The sequence below is a fragment of the Meles meles genome, chromosome 1 (assembly GCF_922984935.1).
Source record: "Meles meles chromosome 1, mMelMel3.1 paternal haplotype, whole genome shotgun sequence".
In the NCBI taxonomy this organism is placed as follows: Eukaryota; Metazoa; Chordata; class Mammalia; order Carnivora; family Mustelidae; genus Meles; species Meles meles.
In genome coordinates, this window is record NC_060066.1 from 198,108,186 (window position 1) to 198,124,206 (window position 16,021).

Below are 16,021 nucleotides of genomic sequence, written 5' to 3' on the forward strand. Positions count from 1 at the left end.
CTGGCGACGGCGGCGGCTGCGGGGCGGGGCGGCCTCCCGGCCGCGGGGCGGGCGCGGGCGTGGGCGGGGCCGTGTCCGGGGGCGCCCGGGGGTGTCCGTGCGGGGTCGCCGGGGCCTCCCTGCCGCCCGCCCTCCAGCCCTTCCTGCAACCCGGCTCGCAGTATGAAAGCGGGCCTCCGCGTCCCGTCCAGCCCCGCGGAGGCCTGGGAGGCGGCGGGGCGGGAGGAGGGGAACCGGGAAGGGGTGGGGAGTGTCCGCCACCTTGCCCGGGAGGGGACCCGGGGCCACCAGGCTTCGTGTCCCCCTCTGTTGGCAGATGTGAGGGAGGCCGTGGGGGGGCACCCCACCCTGCATCCTTATCCCACCTGCTTTCTAAACCGTCTTCAGTCCTCCAGAAGAATAAAAACTTGAAAGAAAGTTCTACCCCTACTCCATTCCCTTCAGGGTCCAGCTGGACGGCGACCACTGCACATTTGTGGGGGGGCGGGGCGGCTACCTGTACCAGGTCACACGCAGGTGCTGCGGCCCTGAAACCCCTCACCTGAGGGACCAGAGTGTCCTCACCTGTAAGGGGGGGAGGGGTCAAAGAGGCCCTCCCTGTGGATTGTGGTGTGAAAGAAATCCCTGGATTGATGGGGCTGGCAGCCCCTTGGCACAGGCAAGGCCAGACTGTAACCTACCAGCTGCCTCTCCTTTGCGGGAGGTCACACCATGGCCGGAGAGATTTCTCCAGAGAACAACTCTTGGCGTGCCTGGAGGAGGACCTCGGGGATGCGGAGTTTGAAGAAACACTTTAGGATCTGTCAGTACGTTTGGTTCCAGTCTCCAGAAGCCTTGGTTCCCCTAGGGCTCTCTTCCATCATTCCAAGGTCTCCAGGAGCCAGGGGATGGCTCTGTCTTTCCCAGGAGAGGGCAGCAACGGTTAAGCCTCTCTCTAAGACAACCCTGGCCTCAGGGGAGCCACCGCACCATCCTTAGAGACCCCCCGCCAACCCCAGGCCACGTGCACCTTCCAGGTCCCGGATGTTGGAGGGACCACTGTGTGCTGGACCTGGTGTTGGGAGCTTTATGTTCTTATTTGTGCTCAAGCAACCCGGTGAGGTGAGGACTGTTTGCCCACCCAGGTCTGAGTCCATTACTTTTGCCCAGCTGCCTCCCAGGAGATGGCCCAGCGGAAGGATAGGGGAGAGGACTTTCTTCTACCACCACTTTTGTCCTTCATGGATAACCAGCCATGACAGCACCCTGTGGGCGGGGCCCCAGCTTCCCAGAGCCCACAGGCTACCTGACACGTGGTAGGCACTCCAATGTCTTTTGGATGGATGACTCCCAGCGACAGAGATCTGTGGGCTCTGGACCTAGCTTTTGCCCAGAGCTCTGGCCCCAAAGCCTCAGGGGGCCCCACGGAGGGCCTGACATCTGCTGTTGGCTTCCCAAGGCTTCCGACGGTGCTACTTCCAACTCACTACTGCTGTTTGGGGACACCCTGCATACGACAGGTGCTCTTAGAAAACCAAGTTCTGCTCTATCAGGAAGCAAAGCTAACGGAGCACAAAGCAGGTTAGGAGGGGAAGATTGATGAGCCAAGGCCTCTGGAAAATAAATGACGGACGTTTTCTTTGCCAGAACACTTTTATTTCTTACACTTGGTTCTTATTAAAGACACAGACACCTGACTGATCTCCGTGGTCCAGGGCTGGGGAGATGGGTTGCTGGGACTGGGAGGGCGCCGGAGGAGGGTGGGTTTTCAAGACCTGACTTAGGTCAGTGAGCCTCCGGGAAAAGGATCCATGTTGGGACCCAGCTCTGGGAAGACAGCTCTGGGCTTTGGCAATGGAGCCGGACTTGGTGTCCCACCGGTGGCATCCTTCCCGGGAGGCTTGACTCCAAACCAAGAACCTTGGGCAAGGCCGGGCCTTGAGAGATTGGGCCAGGAGGGTTGCTCCCATCAGCGGTGGCACTGCAAGGGCGTTTTGGCACCTTGTCTCTGAGCCCTGGGTGGACAAGGGTGGTATTCGGGGGTAGCGGCAAATGGAAATGACATCACGGTAAGTGGCATGCTGGCCGTGTCCTTGAGGGGCTCCCAAGTGAGCCGGGAAATCATTCTTACATCTGCTCGACACCTATTTATGGAGGGTCTTCTATGGTTGGTTCTGGGCATCCATCAGAGAAGAAAAACGGACTCTCTGCTGTTCTAGACAAGTCGGTGGGGTCTATGACTCCCCCAACCCCATGGTCCCCAGAGGTAAGTGATCTGAGAGAGGGATGTATGCAGAGGAAGGAGCCTGGGAGGGTCAAGAGGGGCCAGAAGAGACTTCACAGAGTGGAAGGCCAGCCGGGTCTGAGTTCAGGAGGTCACCAGTCGGAGCACCAGGGGAAGATCATTCCAGGGGCAGGAGGAGCAGAGGCAAAGGCCTGGTGGCATGAACGCCAATGGCATTTCTCTGGAATGATGAGCAAACGCAGGGGGACCACATAGGAGTGTGAAGGGAGAGGGGGCAGGAAAGACAAGCTGGGGCTCCAAGCAATTGGTGACAAGCTTGGACTTTATCCTCAAGACAACAGAGTCATTCGACGAGTGGGACATCCAGCCACAGAGGTGCCCGTCCAGCTATGGAGGTGGGTCCTTCCCCTCCCTACTGTGTCCACAGCAGCCACTGGGGCAGGCAGTAGCATCTTCTCTTCCTCTTGCTGTTTCACTGGGGCAGACTTGCTGGGGAGGGGCCCCTGCTGCTCTCCGGGGAGAAGAGCAAATTAGGGTTTTCGATTCCAGCTCTAGGAGGATAATGACCTGGGGTTCCAGGAGATGGAAAGCCATCTGCTGCTGGGTTTTGTGCTTTTTCTCCAGCTCTAGGAACCTGGATAGGTAGAGGGTTTTTTCCCCCGGACCCCAACCCCTGACCTGTTGCTGCCCAATCACAGGACCAGCATTGGGAGCAAAATGCCACTTGGGAAAGGGGAGGCTTTAGCTGCCTGGACCACGGGAGTCTCCCAGCAAGTTCAGGTCCTACTGTGTGCCCGGAACTAGTCTAGGGTCCTGGCACACAGTGTGAAGACAGACGAGGTACTTCCTCTTTTGGAGCTGAATATTCTAGCAAGAGGAGAGAGGCGATACACCTGCAAAGAAGATGATTTCGGATAATGGTGACTGTGAAGGGGTGAGACAGGGAGGGTCAGGCAGCTTCCCGAGGACGTAGCATGTCCACAGCCGCCGGGATGGAAAGGAAAGAAGAGGCCAGCTCCCGGAGAGCAGAAGGGAGGGCCTCCCAGGCCCAGGGGCCAGCACAGAGGTCGTGAAGAGGAAACAAACTCTGTGTGTTCAGGAAACGTGAGGAAGGCAGGGCGGGCTGTGTGGAGGAACCGGAAGGGTCGGCGGGAGAGCGGGATCCGGGGCCCCAAGGACGTTCCAGGCCACGCAACAAACTGCCGGTGGATACGATAGAAACTATGGGAGGGTTTTAAACAGGACAGGGATGTGTCCTTTGTTTTTATTTTTATTACTTTCTTTTATTAAGCTTTTGTTTTAATTCCAGGGTAGTTATCTGATGTGTCTTCAAACAGACCTTTCCAATAGCCAAAAAGGAGAGATAACCCCCCCCACCCCGTCTCCACTGACGAGTGGATGAACAGAATGTGGCCGATCCACACAGTGGAGGTTTTGGGGCAATAAGGCGGAATGAGGCCCTGTGACCTACGACGACATGGACAAGGGTCAGGGACATCACACGGGAACAAAGAAGCCGCATGCAGAGACCGCACACCTACTGTAGGATTCCATGAGGGTGGCAGGTCCAGTAAGGCCAGTCCGGAGCCAGAAAGTAGATTCATGGTTGCCTGGCTCGGGAGAGGGGGTAGGGAGTGGCTGCAGATGGGCACAAGGCTTCTTTCTGGGGTATAAATGTTTTTAAAAGGACATTATGGTGATGGTTGTACAAATCTGTGAGTACATTACAAAAACACAAATTGTACACCTTTAGTGGGTGAGCTTTATGGCATAAACGTTATGTCCCGATAAAGCTGAGGTTTTCTGGGGTTTTTTGTTTTTAAGACTTTTCTGGTTTCCGGGTAGAGAGCAGACCGAGGGGAGCAGGGGTAGACAGAAGGAGTAGGGAGGCTGGTTCAGTCTCAGCCCGAAGCCCCTGGGTGGGGCGGGTCGTGCAGCCCATGTCAGGTACACGGTGGCGCCTTCCTTCCAGAGGTAGGAAAGCCTGTGCCCAAGGCCCAGGCAGCCGTGTGGACATTACCCTGAGCTGCCGCGCAGAAGGCAGTGTTGGGGGAGGGGGCGTGTGCAGGAGTCTGCAGCTGTGAGCGATGGGGACCATAAAGTTGCGAGTAACCAGCCTATAAATGACAGTAAAGCCACAGAAGTCAATGAGATCATTGAAGGAGAGAGAAGAGGCCCTTGGTCTGCCTGGCCTCAGCGGCTGGTACGTGGCCACAGATGTGGCCTTGCCTCCACGTGCTGAGTGGCTTCGGCTGGATTCACAGGCACAAGGCTGATGCCGTGATTACCCAGAAAAGAGATGAATTGTGACCAAAAAAGTCACGACTGCCTTTGGCTAGGCTCTTGTCCTGTCCAGGCAGAGAGACCTACTTCCTGGGGATAGGCAAGGCCCCCCAGGACTCTGCCCACGTGGACAGCTTTATTCTCAGCCCCACTGGCACAGGGCTGTGTCGCCTGCTTGCTACTAGAATCACCTGGCCACCCGGCGGCTCTGAAGCAGTCTGGGTCGAGCATCACTGGGCTGGAGCGAGTCCTAGCTGAGTTTTCCGGGGGCAGGGGAGTGGGGGTTCTGGAGTGCTGAGCAGGGAATAACAAATCAAGAAGAAGAATTTTTCCTCCTTATTAAAACACGCTTCCTCCAGTCCTGTCGCTCCTTCAGGACTGGAGGCCAAGCTCTCAAATACAAAGTCAGGCAAGTTTCATGCAAGCTGCAAAGAATGAGTGGGACATTTGGGGGCCTTCAAATGGTTAGGTCAGGCCCAGGAAGATGGTGCTGGGCCAACAGGCTTGAACTCTGCTCCTCATGTCCGCTCTGAACTGTGGCTGGGGCCAAGGAGAGAGCAGGGGTTGGGGTGGTCCAGCTCCCGGTTTGCCCTGGATGGAGGGGATGCAGAGGCTGGGGGCTGCTCGGAGTTCCAGGCAAGCTGGGAGGAGCTGGCCCCCTACCATGGGAAGGACTTATCTCAGGGTCCCTCGAGGTGCTTCCTCGTATGTCTCACCCACAAAGGGGTAGAAAAAGGGCTTTATGATGACCAGACAAAAAAGCATTAGAGCCCTGAGTATATAGGACGTAAGTTGTTATAAGTTGTCTCTTACAAATTTGAGACCGAAAACTCAGTGGAATGTCCATCATCTGAAGACTAAAAGGGAATTCAAATGCCATGTGCCTGAAATCAGTCCGAGGTGGGAGAGCTCGGCACAGGGTTCGCTCCCGGGCTGGTGGGTATTGGCAGACAGCAGGAGGGAGCTCTCCGGATGCTGGGAATGTTCTCTATCTTGATGCGGGGGAGGCTGCGTGAATGTGTACACAGGTGCACATTTCCGGAGTTGCATACTTAAGTTCTGTGACTTTTGCACATGTGACTGTGTCTTCACTATACCTGTCAAAACGTTCTTTTAAGGGGCGCCTGGGTGACTCAGCTAGTTAAGCATCCGACTCGATCTCAGTTCAGGTCTTGAGCTCAGGGTTGTGAGTTCAAGCCCTGCACTGGGCTCCATGCTGGGCATGGAGCCTATTTAAAAAATAAGAAGTTCTCTTATTTTTATTTATTTTTTAAAGGTTTATTTATTTATTTAAGAGAGAGGGAACGGGGTGGGGGACAGAGCAGAGAGAGAGAGGTGGAGAGAGTCCCAAGCAGACTCCATGCTAAGTGTGGAACCTAATTGGGGGCTCGATCCCATGACCCTGAGATCATGACCTGAGCTGAAACCTGGAGTCAGAGGCTCAACCGACTGAGCCACCCAGGTGCTCCCCAAAAAAGTTCTTTTTAAAAAAAAGTTCATTCGGGAGCACCTGGGTGGCTCAGTCGGTTGAGCGACCACTGGATTTTGACTCAGGTCATGATCTCAGGGTGATGAGATCGAGCCCTCATCGGGCTCCACTCAGCAAGGACAGCAAGGAGTCTGTTGTCCCTCCCCGTCCCCATCGGCCCCACCCACTACTTGCCCTTGTGCACACACTCTCTCTCTCTCTCAAATGGATAAATAAAATTGTTGGAAAAAATTTCATTTAAAAGCTCGAGGAGAAGATGGGACTAATTTAAAAGACGAGAGCCATGGAAGAATAAAAAGCTACAGGAAGGGAGACGCAGTGATTGGGCTGGAGGGAGGAAGGGTTTCCTTAAGAGAAAGATCAAGGATGTGGAGAAAAAGATGAAAGAGAGAGGAGGAGGCAGATGGCTCCTGACCTCTGCAGAGATGGGATTAGAAGCTTGGAGCCGTTTGTTCTCCAGTGGGAGAGATCCCAGAGAGATTCCCCAGTGGGAGAGGCAGTAGGTCAGAGAGTGGGTGAGATGTCTTCCCTAGGAAGCAGTGACAGGTCCCACGGGGAGGGCCCTAAAGCCACAGCGTGTGGTGGCAGTCGGGGTGGCCCCCTTGGCTGGTGATCAGGAGGGCTTGCGACAGGAAAGGTGCCAAGGCCGCGTGGTGATTGTAGGTGGGGAGCCTCATGCTGGGAGAACGTGTGAGGCTGGAAAGGTGACCAGGTGGGGGTACAACCAGGGGACACAGGTAGATCAAGACCTGTGTGGGACACTCCACGGAAAGCCATCTCCTGGTTGGAACTGCCCATGGGGGAGGGGTGAAGGCAGACAGAAAACTAACTTTGAGGCCCAGAACTCACTGGCATCATACCTGCCACAGATCCAGAAGATTTTAAAGAAGAAAAAGAAGGTCCCAGAGCCAGAAAACAGCCTTGGCTCCGCACAGGCTGGCAGAGGAGAAGGGCCATCTGAGGAAGCAGCTTCAGTTATCAAAAGCGCAGCCGGACCTGCTTGACAGGAGTGAGGCCACAGAGGGGAGTGGAAGCTGCAGGAACAAAGGTCAAGGGAGAGGCTCTGGTCGCCCTCCGGATGGGAAGAGTCCAGAGCATCGTGGAGACATGGGGCAGGAGGCCCTTGTTTCTCGGGTATTCCTGGGGCCAGGGGGGTGGGGCAGGGCAGGGAGCCAGTCTCAGAAGCTTCTGCTTCAGAACCCGAGACAGATGTAAGGGGAAGGTGAATCCAAGGCCTCGCCCCTCAGAAGTCAGAGGAAACTTACAAAAACCCGAAGTAGGTCATCTCATGGCCCTGCTTTAGCCTCTTCCTGGCTTCCTGCTGCTCAGATTAAAGTCAGACTCTGCCCTGGGCCTCGAGGTCCTGCAGGACGGAGGTGGGTCCACCCGAGCTGCTCCGACCCACGGGACAGCACCCTGCGTTCACCACTGCCCTCCCCATACTTCCTACCTCTGGGCCTTTGCACTCGCTGTTCCCGCTGCCTGGATGGTGTGTCATACGTGTCCACTTCCCATCACCACTGTCCCCCTGTCACTCTCATATGTCCCCTGCTGGTGGCCTCGCAAACACTGAGCTCCGCCTGCACGCCAGCCCCACCCTGCCCCTGGTCTGGAAGCCGCACGGGGCGGAGACCTTGTCTGTCTTGTGGAAGCGGCACCTACAGCCCCTTGCCCACTGCCCGGCAGAGATGGTTTAGGGCCACCTGTGGAATTACAGAGCCTGGAGGGTTCTGGAACGATGGCCTGGGCAAGGAGCCCCGTAACCTGTGAAGGTCTGGGGTTCAGCCTGAGAACTTGCATTTCGAACAAGCTCCTGTTGCTGCCGGTGCCTTGGACCCAGCTTCCATACTCTGAGAACCACAGATCTAACAATGGCTCAGTGCTGGATCATTCTGTGGGCCAGAGCAAAAACCCCTGCCCCAGGTCTCAGGGAACTCCCAAGGGAATAGTGACTGGTGGTGAGCAGCTCCTGGGGGTCAGGGCAGGAGGGTCTGGGTGAGTCCCTGCAGGGAGACAGCCACACCCCTGATGACTGCAAGGTTGGCCGATAAATACAAAGCTTTGGGAGAGGGAAGTTGAGGTGTGGGCATGCATGTGTGTGGACGTGCCTGTAGGGAAGGATACAGAGAGGTCAGGGAAGGCTTCCTGGAGGAGGTGACATAGAAGGCAGCCTTGAGGAATGAAGAGTTTAGTAGGCATACCTGGGTGTGTGTGTGTGTGTGTGTGTGTGCAGAGGACAGTCCAGGCAATAGGCACAGGGGTGGAAATGGATGGAGGTATGTGAGAACATGGGCAACTCTACATTGGTTTCTAAAAGGAAACAATCTCTGGGCTATTTGCATGCTTTTCTGGGCTAGGTTTTACCATTCTCTGAAACACTGAAAGCTTCTGGGAGAGAGATCTCAGTTATCATTCTTTACGTTCATACCAGGGAGAGCTCATCATTTTTGTCCAAATCAGGACACTTTTGAGAGCAGAGGGGGGTGTTGTTAATTACCGGGCTGGAACAGTATGTCTAAAAACTAAACCGTCACGAGCAAATGTCCGGAGGAGCATGAGGGCCACTCTGGATCTGGGGTCATTTATGTGGGGAGGGGAGAGGAGGAGTGTGGCGGGGGGAACGGCTGTGGGCATCTGCCCAGAGGTCAGGAATGGCTGTTTGACCTAAGCACGTCTCTCCAGGCCTCAGTTTCCTGCTCTGTAAATCTCTGCCTGCCGTGCCTTCCTGCCAGAACTGTAGGAAGGATTCATCAGGTACATCCTGAAGAGGAAAGATAAACAGGACCTCCCCCATCACCCACCACCCCACCACCCCACTACCCCCGCCCCCGCAAGCAGAGGGCCTCTGCTAGATCCTGGACAAACTCCCAGCATCTTCCTTAAGCCCTCCCCCCTCTGCCTGAGCAGCAGCCCCCCTCCCCCTGTCTCCCTGACAGCCTCCCCCCGCCCCCCACCACCCAGGCCAGCCCCTGGAAGCCCTTGGATCTTTACCCCAGTTTCCCAATTTCATAGATTCAGGGCTAACGGCAAAATGCTTGCTCAACGTGAAAAGCAGAAAATGTTCAGATTTATTGCTTTGAGATTTTGGGTTGTCTCCTGGGCCTGGTTGATGCAGTTTCCTCCAAGTTTCAGAGCATTTTGTTTAAAAAGAAGGGTTTTTGACAGCAGTGTTTTCTAGTTTACAGAGAGCATTCACATAATAGCAGTAACAATCATTACTATATGTACTGAGTTACTACGCTGAGGAACTCAATTAACCCCCGAAATCTCCCTCCCTTTCCACAGCGACAGGCAGAGGCTCAGAGAGGTTAAGGGGCTTGCCCAAGGTCACACAGCCCAGGGAAAGGGCAGGTCCATAGTTTCAGTCAGTCCGTGCTCACCCTCTCCTGTTCTGCCTTTCTGATTTTCAGCTTGACCTAATGCACGCAGATTTGCAGACATACAGTGGGTGAGAACAAAAGAAAACAAAAACCAGAGGCTGTTGTTGAGAACAGAGACTGGAATGAGTTTAACCAGGTCCGTCCAAGGGAACCCTCACCTCCCCAAACAATATATTTTGTGCTAAGATTAGTTTTGTAATGATGCAGGTGGTGGAGGGTCCAGTGGGACAAGGAGTCAGTGAGCAGAGAACTGGCTTTCTAGATCCTAGAACCGAACTGTCCAAAATGGCACCCAGTGACCACCTATGGCTATTTAAATTTAATTAAAATGAAATAAAATTTTAAATTTAGTTCCTCAGTCACACTTGCCACCTTTTAAGTGTTCAATATCCACCTGGGGCGGCCCTATTGGACAGCACAGAGACAGAGTATTTCCATCACCACAGAGAGTTCTCCTGGACGGCGTCGTGCTAAGCCACCAGCAAGCCAGCTCCTGTTCCATCCAGACTACGCTGGAGGCCGCGGGGAGCCGCTGATGGAGTTGATGGCTTCCTCTGCCACCCAGGCAGATGCCATCCCAACACCTGAGCCCCTCCACTTGGGGGAGGTTACGACTCCATGGATGCAAATGATTTTTTTTAAAAGATTTTATTTATTTAGCAGAGAGAGAGATCACAAGTAGGCAGAGAGAGAGGGGGAAGCAGGATCCCTGCAAAGATTTTATTTATTTATTTGACAGAGAGATAGAGAGCACAAGTACAGAGCAGTAGGCAGAGTGGAGAGGGAAGCAGGCTCCCTGCTGAGCAGAGAGCCCGATGTGGGGCTGGATCCCAGGACCCTGGGACCATGACCTGAGCCGAAGGCAGCTGCTAAATCAACTGAGCCACCCAGGCGCCCTGCAAATATTTTTTTTAAGATTTATTTATTTGAGAGAGAGAGCACGAGCAGGAGGGGCAGAGGGGGAGGATCTCAACCAGACTCCTTGCTGAGCCTGACCCTGACACCGGGCTTGATCTCATGACTCTGAGATCAGGACCTGAGCTGAAAACCAGAGTTGGAAGCTTAACCCACAGCGCCATGCAGGGACCCTTCCATGGGAGCAGATGAACAGAAACCAAAGGAGCAGGCATTAGCGGAGGCCTCGCTACTCAGTGTGGTCTGAAGCCCGGCAGCAACCGCATCTCCTGGGAGCTTGTTAGAAGCTCAGGAGCTTGGGCTCCGTGCCTGACCTGCTGAATATGAATCTGCATTTTAACAAGATCCCCAGGTGATTCAGGTGCACGTTCAAGTTTGAGAAGCTCTGTCTTAAGAGACAGGAGAAGGAGGATCAAAATATTGTTCCAAATATAGGGAACCAAACATATTTTTAGATACTAAAAAAATAGCATTAGCACCCCCATTAGCGTGTGATTAAGCTTTAGTCACAGAGGGCTGAGTGTCTCTGTGCCACATAATCAAGGAGCAGAGCCCCCATGGGGGCGCTGGGAGGAGCTGGCCCTTCCCTGTCTCCAGCACTTTGGCGAACCTCGAAGAAGTCCCCTCCCCAAAGCAAAGGAGGCCGAGGTGAGATTCACATCGTGGGTCTCAAGGATGCTGCCTTTAAACCAGATTTTGTTTTTGCTTTTTTCCCCAGTGCATTCAGATTTGAACTTTGCCAACTGCCAAGGACACAACGTGATGCACAAAACATCTACACAAACACAGGGGATTAAAAAGGAAGCATCTGGAGAAGGGCTCTGTCCAGCTTCTCAGGGGTGTAGCGCTCCCAGGCCTCGGTGCTGGAGCCAGCAGCTGATCAAGCTTTCTGGGCAGGAACCAGCCTCCCGCCCCTCTGTGAAGAAAACAGGTGCAAAAGGTGGTTCCCTCCAACTAGACTCCGAAAGAGACTGGCAGCACGCTGACCCTTGGCGGGGGAAGAAGGGTCCGCACTGGTTCCAGAACCAGGATTCCGATTCCGTGGCTCCTCCTTCCATGAAGATGACTCATCCCTTAATTTCTCTCTCGGCTCAGCCTACCTTGGGCCTTACTTATTTTTATCCCTGGGATGGAGTTAAGTTGCCAAAAGGATGATATTTCTCCACCTGCAAGGGCCCTCCTGGAGGATGAATTTTAAAATATTCATTTTTACAACTTGCCCCCAGCGATAATGCAGAAGACAGAAGGCGGGTGATGGGGTGGGGGGACGATACAGCAATATGGGCCCAGCGGGGGAACCCGGGGGCCTTGGGGAACCGCCGAGGGGCTTTGCAATGGAGAGATATTCTCGGAGCGGATTCTGAGGCGCAGAACCGGAGGCGAGGGAGGAATGGTCAAGGATGCTTTCATAACTCTCTTTAAAATACTGAAAAGAATCAAAGCAGAACCTTAGAACAGTCCTGCTGTTTTGCCTTCACAAAAGGCAAAATGAAGCGCGTGGCTTCATTATCTTGGTAGCAAACTTCCTTTTCTGCTCCTGGGAACAGCCCGTGGGGCATTGCACGGGGTGCCAGTGGGTCCCTCATTCAGGATGCCTCACCGGCTGCCAGCTGGGAGCACGTGACCCACGCTGGGCCAATGAGAAGCGCGCTTCTTTGAAGGGCGGCAGTAAGATCTGGAAATGTTTGAATTCACCTGTTCTGGTGGGGGCTACTGGGGAGACTGCCCCCTTGGTTCTTGCTGTTTGGATTCCTGGCCATGTCCTCTTCCTAGTCCTTCTTGTGGTCGGACTGTTCACTCTCCTGAGATCCCATGAGGCACCGCAAAGCATTTCAATATGTTCTCTTTTTTTTCCCCTTCCTTCCTTCCTTCTCTCCCTCCCACTCCCCCCCCCTTTTTTTTGCGTAAGTTAGACAGAGATGTTTTCTATTATTTGTAACTGAGAGCCCCAACTGTCACAAACCCAAATGCCCAGAAATAGGGGCTTAGATCCAGAACACATGATACAGAACACGATGGAATATTCCACAGCCAGGAACAGTGATAAAGGTGTATTTGTTGACATGGAAAGATCTTACAATATATTGTTGACAGCAAAAGCAGATTACAGTAGAACAGTATGCACAGTGTGGTGCCATGTTTGCAAAATATATTCTGTACATTCATAGAAAAAGATCTAGAAGAAAATATAACAGTATTCATTCTGGAGGGTAGAACAGTGGATGGTTTTCTTCCTGCTTAGCATAAAGATATTCCTCACCTTTTCCACAACGCTTGTACAGCGGGTTTTTCTGTTTTGCTTTTGTTTTTTTGTTTTGTTTTGTTTTAATGGACACAGGCAGGTCTCCAGAGCCTGTCAAAAGTGAAGTGACTTCCTGGGTTCAGGCAGGGGCTTACTCACCAAACACCAGGTTTCCTGCCATGGGGATGGCTCCCCCATAATTCTGACTGCTTAAGAAGATTCTGGAAGCATCTGCGTCTCCAGAACAAGGAAGATGCCAGGGCGCCAGTGGGTCCCACTTATTCTCACAGCAACCTTGGGATGTGGGAGTTTCCTCCCTCTGTTTGATGGAAGAATGGCCTGAGAGGTGAGGTGACCTATCCAGGGTCCCACTGTGTGGACATAAAGCCAGGTCACTTGGCCTAGGGCTCCAATACCCCAGGGGATACTCAAGTTTATAATGGCCAAAATGAAGCAGCTGAGCGTGGGGAAGGGTTCAGAATGCCCCTGTGTGGTCGGTCAGCTGTGGGACGATCTGCCTCAACTCCTTGTTCTGCACATGGCCTCAAGGTGTTGGGCCTCTGGGTGGGTGAGGGGAGCAGGTAATGTCACTGGGGAGAGTGGGTTTGTGGGATACTCCTCCCGCTGCTCGTTCTTATCTTCCAGGTCTCAGCTTGAAAGTCAACTGCTCAGAGAGGCTCTCCTTGCTGCCCTAAGATTATCCCTGGCCACAGGCGCCTCGGCCCCACGTCTCCTCTGTAGCAGTTCACGTGACTCGCAGTCATGTTGCTTATCTGTCCCTCTACTTTATGGCCCATCTTCCCCCTGCTTGGCTGTACGCTCCCTGAGGCCAGGGCTTACAACTCTTTCACTCCCGGCTGTGTCCCTAGCAGCTAGCCCGGTGTCTGGTCTCCTGCAGGCACTCACCACACGTCTCCTGAATGAGAACCGATGGACACACGACGGGGGTCCGGAGCACATTGTAGGGACTGGGCTCCCCCCTGCCTCTAACCAGCTGATGACCTCAGGCAAGCTGCTGGCCCTCTCTGGGCCTCTTCCAAGCCTGAAGTATAAACATCCAACTCCATTTAAGGGATTGGCTTCAACCTTCCTGAATTTTGAAGATCAGTTTAAGGGAAGGCAATAGAAGTTGGAGTCGTGACTAAATTGTATGTCAAATCAACTGCTGGTTGATTATTTTTCTGGGTGATAACATTGCTGCGGTTTTCCCAGGAGTCACTGGTGTGCAATGAACCCAGTTGTATTTCTTATTCAATAAACTCTTTTATTGTAAGTTTACAGATTTTCCCGTTACAATAATGAAAATAGCACTAGTGATTCGTTAACACTGAGGCCCAAATCAAAAGGGAACGCCCCCTCAAATTATAAGGTAAATGCCGCGTCGTTGAACCTATAGTAAATGTTGGGCAGAAGGCATTTAAGATCTAGAAAATGGGGTCAAGGTCTGTGTGCAAACACTTTTAAGGTTTAGTTTCTCAAGATGCTGCTGCTTTGGAAAGCCCATGATTCTGAAACTATATTTATAATTTGTGATAAAATACAACTGCAGAGAAAAGGCAAAATCAAGCAAAATAAACAACAAAAAAACCCTCCCCAAATGAGAGGAAGTGAATAAAAGGCATGGGGACAATATGCAAACAAACCTCCATTCACTGGGCCCTACAATGGCAAGTGAGTGGGTTTCATAGAAATTCTCCATAGAAAGGAAAGTCTGGGCCTGGGGGGACATCACTGCGTCTCCAAGTCCTGTCTCCTCACAGAGGAAAAGAAGTTTCTTGTCCGACACATCTGCCCTGGGTCTGCCAGATATGGGGCCTATGTTCCCAATCCCTTTGAGAACAGTCCCAAATCCTGAAAAGGCAAGGCAGCCCTCCAGGGCCCCGGGTGCGACAGGGAGACGGGTCAGAGTCGGCCCCCAGCCCTGCTGGAGCTGTCCGAGTGATTCACGGGGAGGGGATGGGCCTCTGTGTTGAACACCCAGTCTTCCAGGGAGAGCATGTCATCTTCAGAGAACAGAAGATAGAGATACCTGTGCCCCCGGGGCAGGGAGGGAAGCAAGACAAAGCTGGTAAGGGAGGGCCTTGGGGCACAGGGGACTACTGGCAGCCAGTCTCAGGGGCTTTCTGCAACACCGGCCTGTGGCTAAGGGTGCAGGGAGGTTTGAGATCCAGGGTCTACCTGCAGCTCTGGTCCCAGGGAAGGGGCTGTGGATGTTGAGGAGAGCACTGAGATCTGGGGCAGTCAGACCTGGTTTAACTCTGGCTCTGCCCCTGGCCTTCCTCTGTTATGTTGTACCCATCTGCCTTCACTCAGGTACTTGCACCCCCTTTAGGAGAGGCCGGCCAGGTCCCCTTATGGCTTAGATTCTTTCTTTTCATGGTGGCCTGAGTACTGCACCAGTCCAAACTCTTGGGCTGCTCCCTGATGTGCCTGCCAGGAGACTCTAGACTAAAGCAGATGTTAGGGCACTAAAATGAATAGGGAGTTGTGACTCCAGAACTCCAGCTCCCCAAGCCAAAGGAATGGACTATTCCAATCCATAGCAAAGGGTAAAGCACAAGGTTTGGGGAACAGCAAGAAAACGGGGTGGCTGACTTCCACCCCCAGAAAGTGAGGGAATAGTGCAGGAGCAAAGCTGTAGAGGGAAGGTCAACAGCAGTGACCACCGTCGCTATCATTCCTCCCATTTCACAGAAAAAGACATGGTTTCAGAGATCTAAGGGACCCAAGGAGACAGGTTACAGAAACTAACTTAGCACACGCTAGTACTTGGAGTTGGGGTGCTGTGTGGTCTCTCTCTGAGGGGAGAAACCCACCTGGCCTGAGGGGCACCCTGGGGAATGTAACCCTGGGGACCCCAAGCCCCCTAGCCGTGGGCTCCCCTGTGATGGCAGAACTTGTTGGTGAAGGGAGGGACTGCTGACGCCACGTCTCGCCCTCCTCCTCCCTCCATCCCTAAGAAAGTCCCAGTTTCCCTCTGGAAAGAACACCAGCCAACCCCAACTCACTTTAGTGTCTCCGCTAGAAAGAAAGTCTGCTGCTTGTTGTCGTGGTTGGGGACACTGCTGTACACGTCTTGGATCCCAGAGAAACCAGCTTCTGTCCGACAGTATTTCTCCAAGGCCTGAAGAAAAGGGAGGCAGCTTTGGTGCGGGGAGAGGAGAGGCCCCCACAAGACTCGTGCCTGCCCCGGACCACTCGGCTGGGGACCCCTGGCATTTGTGGAAGCAGAAAGCCAAATTATTGTTCGAAGGCTCAGCCGCCCTGCTCCCGGGGCTGAGAGCTTAGTCCCAGCTGGCTGCCGGTTCGAGCTCTTCTCCTGGTCTGAACTCAGGGGACATTCTTTTGGCGCTGCAGGGAACCAGGCTGAGCCGACAGACTCACCCACAGTGGTGGACAGAGGAAGGCAGCAGAAGGCTGGGACTTGGGGACTGGACTTAGCACACCCCATGGATTCCCTGTGGAGATTCGGTCCCTGGTCCAGAGGT

At 53.7% G+C, this 16,021-nt stretch overlaps 1 protein-coding gene across 2 annotated transcripts in view; it reads right to left on the minus strand.

Annotated features, from left to right (window-relative positions):
• Window positions 1–10,431: 10,431 nt before the first annotated feature.
• MAN1C1 (mannosidase alpha class 1C member 1) overlaps window positions 10,432–16,021 on the minus strand; it is a 139,197-nt gene continuing 133,607 nt past the window's right edge. The window contains exons 11-12 of one of the 2 annotated variants that reach the window (XM_045997080.1): window positions 15,542–15,657; window positions 10,432–11,207 (exon numbers count right to left, since the gene is read on the minus strand). In XM_045997080.1, coding sequence (XP_045853036.1) covers window positions 11,015–11,207; window positions 15,542–15,657 — 309 coding nt within the window. In that variant the 3' untranslated portion in view covers window positions 10,432–11,014. Of the gene's footprint in view, window positions 11,208–12,327; window positions 14,563–15,541; window positions 15,658–16,021 lie in introns of those variants that run through there. The other variant, XM_045997090.1, reaches the window with a different exon arrangement.